The sequence below is a fragment of the Primulina tabacum genome, chromosome 18, assembly GCF_025594145.1.
Source record: "Primulina tabacum isolate GXHZ01 chromosome 18, ASM2559414v2, whole genome shotgun sequence".
Lineage (NCBI taxonomy): Eukaryota > Viridiplantae > Streptophyta > Magnoliopsida > Lamiales > Gesneriaceae > Primulina > Primulina tabacum.
The window spans coordinates 31418679-31435487 of record NC_134567.1 but is presented as its reverse complement, the minus strand read 5'-3'; the positions used below and the strand labels follow the sequence as shown (position 1 = coordinate 31435487).

The 16809-nt window shown below is 33.9% G+C and overlaps 2 protein-coding genes and 1 long non-coding RNA gene across 4 annotated transcripts; 2 read left to right on the top strand and 1 right to left on the bottom strand.

The window, feature by feature from the left end:
* The first annotated feature begins 804 nt into the window (after window positions 1-804).
* Window positions 805-6679, top strand: LOC142532993 (uncharacterized). Of its 2 annotated transcripts, XM_075639566.1 has the most exons (14): window positions 805-1179; window positions 2736-2847; window positions 3341-3453; window positions 3638-3760; window positions 3996-4189; window positions 4331-4406; window positions 4514-4600; window positions 4675-4755; window positions 4846-4878; window positions 4972-5025; window positions 5103-5144; window positions 5254-5332; window positions 5662-5732; window positions 5831-6679. In XM_075639566.1, exons 1-14 carry the CDS (start codon window positions 1009-1011, stop codon window positions 5924-5926), a joined length of 1332 nt encoding a protein of 443 aa, XP_075495681.1. In that variant the 5' UTR covers window positions 805-1008; the 3' UTR covers window positions 5927-6679. The 2 variants fall into 2 exon arrangements, with proteins under 2 accessions (XP_075495681.1, XP_075495679.1); XM_075639564.1 differs by having other exon boundaries at window positions 5662-6679.
* LOC142532994 (uncharacterized) lies at window positions 6342-9142 on the bottom strand. The gene is made up of 2 exons (XR_012816649.1): window positions 7467-9142; window positions 6342-6676 (listed from the first exon to the last, which is right to left on the bottom strand). It is a non-coding gene; the product is annotated as an uncharacterized LOC142532994 (long non-coding RNA).
* A 1558-nt stretch (window positions 9143-10700) lies between these two features.
* On the top strand, window positions 10701-12459 carry LOC142532853 (putative ribosome biogenesis protein RLP24). Its single transcript, XM_075639369.1, has 5 exons — window positions 10701-10724; window positions 11049-11197; window positions 11743-11856; window positions 11947-12083; window positions 12169-12459. Exons 2-5 carry the CDS (start codon window positions 11117-11119, stop codon window positions 12338-12340), a joined length of 504 nt encoding a protein of 167 aa, XP_075495484.1. The 5' UTR covers window positions 10701-10724; window positions 11049-11116; the 3' UTR covers window positions 12341-12459.
* Window positions 12460-16809: the final 4350 nt, after the last annotated feature.

Genomic DNA, 16809 nt, shown 5'->3' with positions numbered 1-16809 from the left:
ATTAAAAAGACAAGGCTAACTTTTTTAAAACAACAGGCTTCGATTGAAATTTTCAGTGGCATACTAGCAGCTCTCATCCTCTTGTTTCTATTTTGGGGGAACGACTATGTGAAAAAAAACCTCAAGAAATGAGCTAAAAATTTTAGTAAATTAGAAAAACAAGGCTAATTTTTTTTAAAAAAAATAAAACTCAATCCATATTATTAATTAGGCCAAAAAATATAGCCTGGGCTGGAGCTCACCCCAACCTTTGGGGTGGCCAGTGGCGGAACCAGGAATCTGATTATACCCAGGCTAGAATTTTAAACTCTAAAATCTTTTAATATTTTAAATTGATCTACTCGGGCTAATATCAAATTATCCAAAATTATAAAAAAAATTACATATAAATTTTTTAAAAAAATTTTGGAACAGCCCGGGTGAAAAATGGTGTGGCTTCGTCCCTGCCTACAACTGCTATCTTTTAATGCGCACTAGATAAACATCAGTAGTAACACAATAGCCTACAAATCACTTAACTAGGTAAACAACATCTTGCTTAACCTTGTAGGCATTAACGCGTAAAAAATTGATCTACAATTTCACTCTTTAATTAATTAAACAAGCTTATTTCCTTTATTTCTATGCCTTGCATGAACTTACAAGCTACGCATCCTTTCGATGTCGCACTTTCGTTACTCTTTGACTTGGGTCACCCCACCTCCCCAAACAAAAAAATTAAAGATTATATATATATATATATATATATATATATATATATATATATATATATTACTCACTCTCAAGTAAAGCACGAATAATCTACTTTAATTTTCTTTGGGCACTAATTCTTCAACTTTCTTTATCAAAATCCATTGAAACTTCTAATCTTTATTTACTTTTCCTTTCATTAGAGAAAAAGAATGAAATCCTACACATGCAATTCACTATAAAACAGTACTGACTGGATACTATAAAAGAGCTACACAAACACCTACAACACACCACCCCAACAGCATATTACAGGATATGGAGAAGCTGTCTAGAGGAGCGCTGAGCCACCTGTTCATGACGGTGTTTCTCTACTGCTTCGCCAATTTCATGGTGGTTCCGGCCATCACTGACGTAACAATGGAGGCGATTTGCCCTGGAAAAGAGAAATGTTCCTTGGCCATTTATCTCACAGGAGCTCAACAAGCTGTACGTACGCACTTAAATATTGTTTTAAGATATATAAGTTATTGTTACTAATCCATTTTTATTGATGCCAAATTGTTTGCATTTTCTTATATTTTGATATAGCATCAAAGCATTAGTCCTTGAATGTGATCGCCTACGAACATAATCCACTTTTCGTCGATATTTCAATTATTAAGTCTTGATCATATTATTCGTGATCTTTTCTTCATTTCTCGATATCATCTAAATCTTAAAAATCTATATTGAATCTTAAAAATCTATATATAAATAATATTGAATTCTCATGCAATATTCATTTATTTGAATTTGTGGTCGTTACCCATGAATTATGTAAAAGAGGAGTGTTCTGCGTATTTATTTGTTATTTACACTTGTGGTACATTGCTTCATTATCCGGCTACTAATAATGAGGAAATGTTTTTGCCATTTGTCAATATTCATGTACGCAGCAAATTCCCCTTTGATATTAATTCCTTGATATATATATACAGTCCAGACCATGAGCGATGGCCTGACAATTATTACAACATTACAAATTGTTAGCATGCATTTACTACCTATACACACACATTACCATTTTAGCATTTACGTTTGGGTGCAAAGAATTCGAAAATGGCCTCTCTTTTTGCTATTTAAATATATAGGTTGTTGCGATTAAAATCCACATCCAAAAAAGAAAATATGTGTCGATGTTCAGAGAATAACGTGCTTATAATAAAGCTCCTTTAAATTTAATTCCGATGGTTTATTACTTGTTTCAAGAAAAAAGAATTAAGGTGGACCCACGAGATTATTAATCAAGAAATAAACATATATAACACAAAGAAACGTTGCTTGGGAGTTGGGTTTCACTCCCCCATGACTCGGGTTAACGGATCAAGTAACTCAAATTTCTGTCACACTTTTTATTTGTTTGTTTATTTCTTTGTAATTTCATATGTTTGAAAAAGCAAAAGCAAATTAGAGACTTTAATTATTATTTTATATGTCTTGCCCCAATTTTAATTATTACGTTTCTTCTTTCTTTTATGCATATAAATAATATCTGAATATATCTTGCCTTTCTTACAAATTAGTGTGTGTGTGTGTGTATATTTAATATATGAAAAATATTTAATTACTTAAAAAGAGGATATAGTGTAGAACATAGACGATTGATGGACTTTACTATTATATATATATATATGGCAGAACAGAGCATGCATGCTTTGTCGCCCATATGCTAATGTTTTTTCATTGCTTGCTATGAAAGCCAGTGCACGAGGTATGGCGTGGAGACCGAAATGAGAACATCAAAGCCATATCAAATAATTACATGATATGACTTTTCCGAATAATTCTACATTTGAACTTTATAAATAAATTTAAATAAACTTCAATTTTTGTTTTTCGGTAAAAAAAAATTAATCAAGACACTCGCTGAATCGGGAAAAAAAAAGGACAATAATCTGCTTTCTAGACAAAATATTAATTTGAATTGTTGCTGAAAAATATGTGTTGGATGTCTTCTGAAGTTACGTACTCACACAGATGTAAATTATATAAAATGGGTGCAGATAATTGGGCTGGGATCGCTTGTGGTGATGCCATTGGTGGGGAATCTTTCTGATACTTATGGCAGAAAGCTCATGCTCACACTCCCTATGGCTCTCTCCATTTTTCCTTTAGGTATCTTCGCTTCTCTCGACTCTTATTCATTATATATATATATATATAATGAGTATTATATATTAGCGATGGATACACACTTCCCAAATATAATATTATTTATTTATTTTATTGTAGTTGGGATGGACTCATGGACATTACGTTAAACATATATTATATTAAAAGATGAAGTCGCGGATTATCAAATTGTTGGATTTCTTTTGAAGGAATATTTTTACTCGGAAAATTTAAAAAGAGAAAAAAAATGAAAATATAAAGCAGAAAAAAGGATGAAAACATTAATCATGAATAAAAGAATAAAGTGTGCAGTCAGCCCGTATTAAATAAAGAAGAAATCATGACCGATGAACTCACTGTGACATATGTTGAAAAACAGCTATTTTTTTAATTAAAAAAACACATGAATTTTTTTTATTAATGTTGCATGCTTTGTTATTCATGATATTCGATGAAAAATGGACTATACATTAATGATATGATTTATTTTTGACAGTGATATTGGCTTACGGAAGGACGAAATATTATTTTTACGGTTATTATTTGCTAAAAACTGTGATTGCCATGGCAACAGAAGGAAGCGTCCATTTTCTTGCTCTTGCATATGTGGTACGTCACTTCTCCATTTCCAGCGTCATTAAGGATATACAACACAAAACTGAGGAATTGAATTTAATATACGGCGACATGTTCCCGTTTAGTACCATATTGTTGAGCGGGTGAGATACAGATTATATCGAGAAATTTACCATTTTTTAAAAAAAAGTATTTGTGTGTATGGAGTTGGTTGCAGGCAGATAATGTTCCAGAGAGAAAACGAGCTTCGGTGTTTGGGATCATATCAGGCTTTGCATCTTCTTCTTTCGTCTTTGGGAATCTGTCGACTCGATTTCTTTCCTCTTCTGCTACGTTTCAAGTATATTTCACCTTTCGTAATCTATGAATATTAGGAAATCAGGCTTGATGCTACATGAAATGATATCGATAACGCTACATTTAATATGATTTTCGTAGACGAGCAAAACTAGTATTTTTTTTAAAAAGTGTGGCATCTACGAATCTAATATGAAGACAAAATCTTTAAAAACGAGAAGAAAGAATTAGTTATTTGTTAGATGAGTTCTTTTAAAATCTTGTGTGTATATATATAGGTTGCTGCTGCAATGTCAGTGATAGCATTGGTGTACATGAGATTGTTTCTTCGCGAGTCATTCGGGAACAACGATAATTGTGCAAAAGCGAGCACAGAGACTGATTGTCTTCTACAAAAAGCTCCTGCAAAACAATCTAAACTTTTCAAGAACCTGTCTTTGCTTGATGATACTATTTGCTTGTTAAGGACAAGGTAGAAATATTCCTTCATTATCATTCTATCACATGCAAGGACGGGTGCCGGTTAACAGGGCAGTCTAAAAAATTTAAAATCTTATTTGTAATCGTTCTAAATCACAATTTTTTCTCTGATAAGTATTCATCATTTCTGCAGCCCCACATTTTCAAAAGCAGCAGTGGTTGCGTTCTTCATCAATGTTGCGGATGTTGGCCTTTATGCTTCTTTGATGGTTTGTGACATGTTTTGACATGTTCCAGTGATCTAGAATATTAGATTTTATGAAGAAAAACGTCTATAATTAATGATCTGTTTTTTTCCTACTCAACCTCAATGTAGTACTACTTGAAGGCTCAGTTTCACTTCAACAAAGACCAATTTGCCGATCTAATGATAATTGCTGGAATCGCGGGAGCAATATCACAGGTAGCTGTTTCCCTTGTATTCATATCATTTTATTATAAACTTTTCGTGACTGTGATTCGTTTGTAAACTTTCAGCTGATTATCATGCCAATGCTAACTCCTTTCATGGGAGAAGAAAAGATGCTTTCTATAGGTCTCTTTTTCAGCTTTGCTAATGTAAGAAAATCTTTGTGCTAAACTTTACATAAATTTGACAGACAATTTACTTGAATAGCTGATAAAACTGGTTTGATTTGTTCATTGCAGATGATACTTTACAGCGTAGCATGGGCACCTTGGGTACGTTTCTTGACCTGTTTCTCAAAAATCGTGGATGAGAATTTTCCATTATGGAAAATTTGATGGATAATTTTTAAATTTCTGAAATTTCAGGTTCCTTACGCTGCAGCTATGATCTCCGTCGTGGCTACTTTTGCCCTGCCTTGCGTAGGTTCCTTATGTCTTGAATCGATGCTTAGTTTCAAGCTTTGACAAGTATCTTCTTATTGTCGGTTAATGTGCAGTTAAGGAGCATTGCATCTAAACAAACTGGTCCAAATGAACAGGTAAATCACATAGGCGTCGATGTTGGCTTATTTCATTTTAGATTCGAGTTGAAATGTTCTTTTAGAAAAAGCCATGAGATTTCGAATATGGTTGCTTGGTTGTTTTTAGGGTAAGGCTCAAGGGTGCATTACAGGCATATGTTCCTTTGCTAGCATCGTCTCTCCAATTGCTTTCAGCCCTTTAGCAGGTAACCCGAACCATTTGGTTTTTCTATATGGGATAGTTAGATGTATATTAGCAACAAATGTCAATCATTTATTTGAGCTGCATATCTATCATAAGCTAAAGCTTTTACTTAGCAGCGCATTCAAAACCAAGAATTGGAAAACAGAGTATTTTTTGAATAGATAATACTACTCCAGAAGTTCGATTTCCTAAAGCATCAGTTGAGCTAGAATTCTACTAATCGAAAGCGTCGCGACTACTGAGCTTGAGTCGATATTTGATGGAATGTGGTGCTCCATAAATTACGAAAACCTAATCTTATCCCAAGAATTTCTTGTTTTTCTATATCAGCTTTGTTTCTATCAGACAATGCACCATTCTATTTCCCTGGATTCAGCATCATGTGCTCTGGCGTTGCTGCTGTAAGTCACTTATCAGAATTGAAAATAAAAGCCACATTTACAAAGATATTTGCTCGGTCGGGAAAGTTAAATTATGATGAGTTGCTTGATTTGTACAGATGATAGCTTTCATTCAAAGCACAATGATCATGCCTCCTCCTGCTGCCACTCATTGCAGCATTGATACTTCAAACCCTGCAGAGCCCCTAGTTTAAAGCTAATACTTAGCGGCTCAGATTACAGTCTAGATCTTTAGCTGCATCGATCTTTTCATGTATCGATGTGTAAATGAATGTCTATGGAATATGAACTTCATAAGCTAAAGATTTACAAATATAGAAGAAACCAAAGATAAAAAGATAGTGTGTCGAGCTATAATTTGGTTTAGACAGTCATTTTGGTCATATCATTATTGTTGAATACATGTAAATTTCTTAAAAGTTGTTTCATTCTCATAAAAATGAACCGTGAAAAGGGATAGTAGATAATGTAGATTCAGCGCATCATTCCATTTACTGCTTTCAATTCTTTCACAAAATTGAAAACACAAACCAATTCAAGTAAAAGGCACGCGTGTCATTACGGTGCGTTGCTAACCCATAAATATGCCATCACACCTTATGCATCTGCTTAGATGAACATCTATACAAGTTTTGCATTATAATTATTCAACCATAATAAAATGTCACATATCTATTTACAAGCACAATAATATACAGTTCCCCTATAGGCCGAATAAAGGTACATTTAACATGTAAAATGGATACCTAATATGCTTTGCATAGCATATGCCACCTTTCATATGAGTGGAAATATATCATTATTGTTGTCCTCATCCATGTCAAAATACTTGAAGCCATAGCATTCTCTCGGTCCGGGTTGAAGCTCGAATTGACATAGCATTTCATGTCATGGAATAGATTCAAGTTATCCACCGGTTTATGAAATATATTGCACCCACAACACTGCCAAAATACAAAGGAATTCCATGGAAAGACTATTCTAAGATAAAATACTCCAGTGATCAAACCTAAATGTCTTGTTCTCTAATATGCAAGCTACTTATTAAAAAGTGCAATATGCACTTGGGCTCATGGACAGCATAGTGCATTGACGCAACTTAAGCATGTACCTAGTGACGTGCCTCAGATGAAAAGATCCATATAAAACTATCAAACACTAAAGTAAATACTTCTCAGCCTATCAGAATAATTAATGACCATAATCTTTCAATTTACTTTGTATTTACAAACCCCACATTTAAGACACACTTGAAAAGCAGGCAGACAGTTTTTTGTTTTAAAAAAGCATGCAGACTCGAGGTGCGAGCTTCATCAAAAGAATGAACCTTTGATTTGTGTTGAGGCACACCGCGGGAGAACTGAGCCTCAAAGCTAGTTGCAATCACTGTAAGCTTACAATAATGGGTTACAACGTTGCATAGAGATGATCTGGGAAGCCTACCTTCGATGGAAAAATCTTGAAATTTCATGATTACCTTCTTAAACTTAATATTCCCCCTCAACGGCCCAAATCATCTGGTCACGGGATTCTCATATTTTCTCGTCCTCTCACTAGTTTAATTTAATATACTAAATGCTCAATAGATTCACTCATTATTCAATGAACGATAAATTAAATCCAATGCGGTGTTCAATATTATCCTCAAGATTACAATCTTGATATTAATGCAAGAGTACGAAAGCTAACATTTTTTTAAAAAAAATTAAACATGAACTTTAAGGAAATGGATACATGTACAAAGACGGTGCCATCAGTGTAGACATGTGGATTGATGGCCCGAGTGGTACGCTGGCCACAAACATTGCAAGTAAACGCAACACGCATCCGACGCCGTGGGGATTTTGTGAAGAGTGACCACGGGAAAGTGGACACTCGTTCCATATCCAAATCAGAATCCAACCCGACTGGAACTGATGGTACCTCCATGCCCGATCCTGTAGTCCAACCTCTCACGTTCGCAGCACTTAAAACCAAACCCATCGATGCATCCTACATAAACACGCAAAGCCAAATAAATCACGCCCACGAATTGAGTTTATTAAAAAAGAAAGTTTCTTAGCTATGTAACAACAGTAATTTCCTTGAATCAAAAGTTCAAGTTCCGTAAAGAAAAGGTACATGTCTCACAGATAAAGTTTCGTGAGACCATCTCACAAGAGACCTATTCTAAAAACAAATAACAATATATTTTAGACCGATGCAATATATTTTTCATAATATTGTGACGACTCTTATTGCTTGTACCCACAATTTTGCAAATTGTTTGTTTTTTATTGATTTATTATATAACTATACAGTAAATTTTTTTAGATTTCATTATTCATAATTATAATTTCTGTATTTTGTATAGTTTGAGAAAAATTTCAAAACAAATTATTTTGACGATTGCATTTAATTAAATTGGATACAAGTTGAGAACCGTATTTAATGGATAGAACTTCAAATCTCAATGTATTTGCTCCGTTTAGCTCTATAGACATTAATTTGAACATAGGGGAAGAAGAGCTCTAAAGCTATCAATTACAATCATCAATTCCTATGTATATATATTCGATTCGTACGTGAGTCAATTCGGTTATCCGAATTGTATTCAGGTCACATTTAAGCTCATTTTATATTAAAATTTAATCCTATGTCCCTGGTCCAGCGAGTCTCATTCATGAACAGATCATACTAGGTTCATAAAATTATTCGCAGAAATAAATTTATCATTCATTTTGTCGGATAGACTGAGTCTATCGAAGCTGAAACTCGTTCTTATTCCATATATATTAATAATCGAATTGGAATTTTTTTTATACAACCGGGTCAAAGGATTTTCTATCTCACTGAACAAAAAGCACAAATGAGATTTATGGAACTATACTTTATAGCTTGTAGTTGATGGGCCAACTTTATTTCTATACATTAAACTCCACTATATGCGATCGAATGGTGGAGAGAAAAAAATTAAGTGTTTAAAGATATAAGCATTGGATTACATGATACAATACATGTAAACAAAAAAAATTACCATTTTGATCATATTTATTTAGTTATTTTTCTATTTAGTCACTAAGCTATCACATTTCAAAATTAATCATGAGCTTTTTTATAGCAATTTTAATATTTCTTCATCGAGAGTGTTTATGTTGTTAACAGTGTAACAACACCACGTCAACCCTATATTGATGTCGCATAAGTGTTACGTCAAAAAATTATTAAAATGATGACAAAACAACGGACTAAAGCTAAAATTTAACAACGTGGATTACAAAAATACAAAAAAAAAAAAAAAAAACGAGATTTATAAGATCGATATTACAATTTTACCCATAGAAATATTTTGCATGTCAATGTTGTAAGAACGTCCTTGATCATGCATATTTTGCGTATTCTATAATATATATTATGTATGAATCTTTTTTTTTTTTTGAAAGGTATTCTGTGTGAATCTTTAATCAATATGATGTTAAGAGGAAAACGTAAGTAGATGCAGTAACAGGGAAAGATGTCGTACTTTCAATTTCTCGACTAAATTGATTTAGGACACCTGCAGCTAAATCTAAACATTTATCACCCACCAATATTAGACGTAGCATCATCAGATGTATTGGCATAATATTTAAGTACTTCAGCTATAGATAACAGATCCTGAGACATAGGTGGTGTCTGATAGAAAAGTGATTAAAGGAAGAAAAGTATCAGCTATGGCAGAATAAGATTATTTTATATGTAGAAATCATAGCCACACGTACACATCTTATATGTGTGCTAGGACTTGGGCTTGGAGGGTGATCACATCGGACAGCTATTTTTGTAAAAATATATACCGGGAATAAAACATAAAACATCGGCTCAAACTGTGGAGTACAGCGACGGTTTATCCTATAACCGTCGCTACTATAGCGACGGATTTTCATAAAACCGTCCCCTAATAAAGGTAGCGACAGTTTATCAAAAACCGACGCTAATATTGCGACTGTTTGAATAAACATGTCGCCTTTTTTTGCGTCGGGTTTTTTCACCGCCTTGGTGACGTTTATATTTATGTCTTTCACCTTGGCGACGGGTATATTAGATGAGTGTGGCTATTAGCGACGGTCGCCGATAAGATAGAAACTGTTGCTATTAACGACGGTAAGTAAAAACCGTCGCTAATCGCGACGTTTTTGCAAAAACCGTCGCTACAATGTTCACTTACCTTTTTAATAAACGAAAATTAAAATTTAATATATCAAAACAAAACTTTGAAAATTTAATTTACGAACACATGAGAATTTGAATAAAATTTTGTTATTGTTGGGTATTAAACCTGAGAATTTGTTCTAAATTTGAGATATTGATATCAGAAATATCAGTTAATTATTGATATTTACAATTCATGATTCTATATTCACATAATTATGCATCTTTTTTTTGTATATATTGTAGCTCAATATATATAAGATTCAGCAGCTATGATAATTTTCATAGTCGTTTTTCTACTTCAATATGTCTATCACGCACATCTAGTAATGCCAATGCTATATATATACATGAAAGAGATAGATATAAAGTGTTTGGGTATCATATGATTTAAAATACTTGAGTTGAACAGCATTAAATTTAATTTTTGAAAAAAGGGCTAAAAACCCGGTCCTAAAATAATAAAAACGGATGGTTGAAGGATAAACCGTTTATACCGACGGTTTACCAAAACCGTCGCAATATTAGTGACGGTTACACAGACCGTCGCCGATCTGGGTCAGCGACGGTTTTTATAATACAGTCGCGAGTGGCGACGGTTTAGTGCAAAACCGTCGCTAATGGCGACCGTTTTAGCACAAACCGTCGCTAGCATTCTATATATACCACGGTTCGCGAACATTTTCTTTACGCGATTTTCGCCTTTCTTATCTGGTAGTAGCGGAACTCTATCAATTTTTCGCAGTTTTTGTTTTTTTATTTTGTACTAACATTTTTTCGTATTAATTTCGTAGATTTGCTCGCGGGTGTGATCTTTCAGTGGTACGTGGATCTGCATATGTTCGTACGTTAGGTTTTTAAAGTGGTTTTTTACAGAAAATTTAATAGTTTATTTATGAATTTTAGCCTAGTATTTGCTTTGATTAACATTTATACAAGTTTTGCATTATAATTATTCAACCATAATAAACTGTCACATATCTATTTACAAGCACGATAATGTGATAGATCTCATTAAATTTATTATTCGTGCTTTGAAAATGCGAACACACTTCATGTGAATATTCATGTTGTGTCTGACCCGAAAACTGATTAGTTTTGTTCTTGCTGGTCCATGGTACTTATTTAAAACGTTCGCAATCGCAGGGAGTATATTTTTTTCCGTTGACTGTACAACCAATAGGTAGTGTTCTTTACTGTGAAATAGAGGAACCATGAGGTTGGAGAAATGTTGGTTTTGTTCTTCTACTGTTTATCCTGGGCACGGGATTCAGTATGTTCGAAATGATGCTAAGGTTAGAGTTTTCATCCTACCTATTTCTCTCTGTATAGTTTTGTTTGTTGCCAAAATTGTGGTTAAACTTGATTAAAATTTGGAGTGACTCATGGAAGATCATATCTATTAAAAATTTCATCTTTAATTTGGTTATTTGTCTCACAGTTTCACTTATGTGAAGCGTTATTAATCTCTGATGTATTTATTTTGCTGGAATGGATCGATTGGCAGGATACTGATTGTTTTCACCTGTCTGTGAAATTGTAGATTTCTAAAATGGGAAGTGCTTGAGCGTGAGGGGAAATTTTGATTACGAATTTGATGAGAAGGGCATAACTGTTATCACATTGATTTATCTTGTTTAGTGGGCTGACATATGCAGCTAAGCTTTTGGGGATTTTGTTACAGTAATTGTACTCTGGGATGATGATCAATCAAATTTTGATTCTCAAATGTATATGAAAGAAGATTCAGTGCTTTCTCTCAAAACTTGTGACATCTAGTGTTTGTTTTTAGTTTTTGTACAATTTGAGTCCATAAATGGCCAACCTTTTGGTTATGCAGATCTTTAGGTTTTGTCGATCTAAATGCCACAAAAACTTCAAGATGAAGAGGAACCCTCGTAAAGTAAAATGGACCAAGGCTTACAGACGGCTACATGGCAAGGACATGACTCAGGTTAGAATTGTCATCACTGTTCATTCATATCCTACTCGATTCAACTGCGACAAGCTAATATCTCTCTTTGGTGTTGTTTGAACTTGTAAGGATTCAACATTTGAATTTGAGAGGAAACGCAATAGGCCCGAGAGATATGATAGGAATGTGACAGAAAATACTCTCAAGGCTATCAAGAAAATTGATAAAGTCAGAATTGATAGGGAAGCAAGGCACCACGCCAAGAGGTCTTCCTTGCCAACCATTGAATGTTTCTGTTTTACGTCAATTTATATTTAATGGAATTTTGACATGTATTACAACTTTGAACAGAATGAAGGGAAAGAAGGCCCAGTTGCAGAGAGAAGCATCAAGGGAACTGGAACAGAGCATTCACATGGTCAAAGCGCCTGCTGTTCTCCAGCAAGATCCCTCACTCACGTTACCGAAGATCAAGGTCCAAGTTTCTCAACAGAAAACCGAGGACAATCACATGGAGGAATAATTGAATTATGCTGGCTCGCTAGCTTTTTACTTATCAGATTTCTTGTTTTATGAGCGTAACGAAACTGAATCTTCCGTTGAACTCTGATAATTCGATCCTTAATTATGGCTATTTGGATATTTTGTATTACAGTGTTCGCTGGGTGTTAATAGAGTGGATTAAAAAAATATGTTAACCAAAATAGGGAAACTAAGCACACTACATTGATTTCTCTCTTTTATTGAGACAGCTGGGCACCCTAAACTTGTCAACGTGGCTTGAACTAGTACCAACTTTTTCATTAGGATTTTTTTAACAAATTTTTTTTTTAAAAAAAAATTGTTTGTTTCACTTAATTCTATATTTTTGGTATAATAATGTTTATATTTAGTCATTTTCATGTGTATTAGTTTCATACAATTATGTAAATTAAAAAAATACGTGAGAATGGAAGATAGAATCATATAATAATATAAATTTATATAAAATTGGATGAAAATTAGAAAATCCTTTCGTTGTCTCGATAAATACATTATACATTACAAACCAACTTAGAAAAAACATTGGTATAATTAAAAGATGTAAATTTATTTTTAAAAAAAAAGCGCGTATCTGCTACATATTTAAATATGTACCGAGGGTTATTTTTATAAACAGAACACACACTATATTTATTGATAGTAATTTCTTCAAAGGAGTGACAAAGTTTGTTGGTAATGCAAATCGAAGTCCACGTTGGAAACACACGAGAAAACCATGAGTTTTATGTACCGATGTAAAAGATCCAAGCGAGTCAAATGATGGGATTGCTCTATCTTCAGTCTCTCCCTGTACTTTTTCAGTTCTCTCTAATACCTTTCTTTGTCCTGGACTCCATAGCTTTGGTAAATCTGTGTTACAATTATACATATGATGCAAATGAATACACATGGGACTCGGGAAATATACTTTATACAACATTAATTAAAGTATGGATTGCATCTGATACCAAATCATATATATAGATGGCCATATAGTCGTACCATTCTTTCATCAGAGTAGAGCTTGTTCCATGACTCCCCTATCATCTTTGTGAACTCCCTCTCTCTATTCGGGTATAGAGATTTCAGATGTGAATGTCTTTCTGCAAAAAAGTTGTACCCGCTCCTGTTGGGTTTCGGACGGCCCGGATCTCTGATCTTCTTTTCCTCCTCCGACCTGTTTGGTTAAGCTGTTGGGTGTAGGATATGATAGTGTTGCAGGGTCGAGGAGTCAACACAGAATTACCAACAGGACAGCTTGGATGATAGAGCACACCATTTAGTGTCTCCTCCCCCACTTTGATTGAAACCAGGTATCCACAATCAAATTTTCCATCAATTGTTCCAATGGCTTGGAAAGAGGAACTTGCTGTTGAGAAAATAATAAGTTACACAAGATGTATTTGTGGGATTTGTTGTCATGCTATAGGATAAAATAATTAAATCGTATACATTATTTTTATAAAATATATTTTTCGAATATATAATGTAAGTTTCGATTAAAAAAATATCTAATAAAGATGACGGTCATATTCAACTTGTATATGACCAACGTGTTAATCCTCTGTTCATTAAGCCAGTCTGAATCGGGCCGGGCTGAGAGTGAAATTTAATCATATTGGATGTGGATAACGTTAGCATCATCACGAACTATATCCACATCAAATACGAAAATCATATTAGATTTAAGACTACGTATAGCATAAACTAATTAAAAAAGAAAAAAACAATGTTAATATGTAGCCAACTTTAGCAGTACCCACAGAATAGGAAACAATAACGTTTGTGGCAGAGAAATTAATTAAAAGATTTGTGGTTCCTATGTTATTTATTATCATCAACTTAGCGCTGCAATTAATGATTCCCTACGCTTCTATAGGTCCATGATTTTCCTCTGCAGGCAATATGCAAGGACACAAGTTTTTCTTACAAATATACATACGCATGCAATTCAAACAAATATATCTCATATTTCAAAATTAAATAAATATATCCCACTTCCCAAAAAATTTGAATCAATAATTTATCATACATTTTGTCGGATAGACTGAGTCTATCGAAGCTGAAACTCGTTCTTATTCCATATATTTTAATAATCGAATTGGAATTTTTTTTTATACAACCGGGTGAAAAGATTTTCTATCTCACTGAACAAAAAGCACAAATGAGATTTATGGGACTATATTTTATAGCTTTGTAGTCCATGGGCCAACTTTATTTCTATACATTAAACTCCTATTATATGCGATCGAATGGTGGAGAAAAAAAAATTAAGTGTTTAAAGATATAAGCATTGAATAACATGATACAATACACGTAAACAAAAAAAATTACCATTTTGATCATATTTATTTATTTATTTTTCTATTTAGTCATAAGCTATCACATTTAAAAATTAATCATGAGCTTTTTTATAGCAATTTTAATATTTCTTCATCGAGAGTGTTTATATTGTTAACAGTGTAACAACACCACATCAACCCTGTATTGATGTCGCATAAGTGTTACGTCAAAAAATTATTAGAATGATGACAAAACAACGGACTAAAGCCAAAATTTAACAACGCGGATTACAAAAATACAAAAAAAACGAGATTTATAAGATCGATATTACAATTTTACCCACAAAAATATTTTGCATGTCAATGTTGTAAGAACGTCCTTAATCATGCATATTTTGCGTATTCTATAATATATATTCTGTATGAATCTTTTTTTTTTAAAAGTATTCTGTATGAATCTTTAATCAATATGATGTTAAGAGAAAAGCGCAAGTAGATGCAATAACAGGGAAAGATGCCGTAACTTCAATTTCCAGACTAAATTGATTTAGGACACCTGCAGCTAAATCCAAACATTTATCACCCACCAATATTAGACGTAGCATCATCAGATGTGTTGGCGTAGCATCATCAGATGTGTTGGCATAATATTTAAGTACTTCAGCTATAGATAACAGATCCTGAGACAAGGTGATGTCTGACTGAAAAGTGATTGGAGGAAGAAGAGTATCAACTATGGCAGAATAAGATTCTTTTATATGTAGAAATCATAGCCACTCGTACACATCTTATATGTGTGTTTGGACTTGGGCTTGGAGGGTGATCACATCGGACAACTATTTTTGGGCCCCTCAGCCCAATTCTCACTCAAGCTAATCTCTGAGGTATGATGAACCGATATGAACTCCTGCCTCGGGTACATAAGTTGGGCTGACTAAGCTTTTTTTGGGCTGTCGGATCAAGCTTTGTGGTTTTGTACACTCTACAGGTTTATTCTGTGTGCTTTAACACTCCGTATCCTAGTATACGAATACTATTTTGCATTGCCTCATATTCTTTTGTAAATGGCTTTATTCATAAAACCTTTGTGTGGATTCAGGAGACGGAAGAAATTTGATATTTTTATGAAATCAAACTTGAATTGTTAGAAAATGATGTTCTTTGTTATACCATGAATGACTAGTCGTGCCATGTTTGGATTTTAGGTGAACGATCTGTAACTCGGGCATGGGGGCAGGGAAATGAATAAGGCATTTTCACAAAAAAAAAAAAAAAAATCAGATTGTAGAGATGTACTCACATGTTAAGCACAGTGTCGGAATAATCCAGATTGGCCAATGCGAATTTGAAGGATAAGATCAGATTGTACAGAGTCAGAGTAATCCAGATTGTACATAACTTGCATGTTTAGCACAGAGTCGGAGTAATCCAGATTGGCCAATGCGAGTTTGAAGGATAAGAAGGAGATGTTTCAATGCTTCCATCCTTGAAATTATAGACACCAACATCATGGTATCCAGCAACATCATCATAATTCGCCCCGAATAATCATCGGTAAATTAAATTTTATTCCGTCCACACAATGGGTAATCACTGGCCAACAACGAGAACGAAGAATCATACCACAAGAATAGCATTTTATCATCCAAACTATTCACAATCTCCCTGTTCGCTCCATGAACAATCAAACGGAAAACAGAAAATTTAACCGTTTTGCAAACTTCATGGTAGTTCTCGATATCAAAGGCGACTCGTCGATGAGTATGAACCAATCGTGGGAGGAGCCGGCGCGTCGGCGGCTCCTGGAGGACTCGGGGAGGAGGAATACACAGTCGAACATCGATTAATACACAGTAGAATACATTGCCACACGTTAGAGTTGGTCAAAAATAATTATCGAATCTGAAGGTACTATAGCAGTTTAAAAGTAATCCATCAACATATTCATTCCTCCATGAAATAGAACACTGCTTGAATACGTACAATACAGCGTGACACTACAAATTGATTAGACGAAGTTTTCTTTGAATGTCATTAATAAAAACCAACAAACCCTAGAATAAATGTATTTCAAAATACATAAAATACGGAAAAATGATTGTACAAACAAACAATGTGTGCAATAAGTCGATGAATGGAAAGATTAAGTAAATGATTCTTGTAGGAGGTTCTAAAACAATAAATGAGA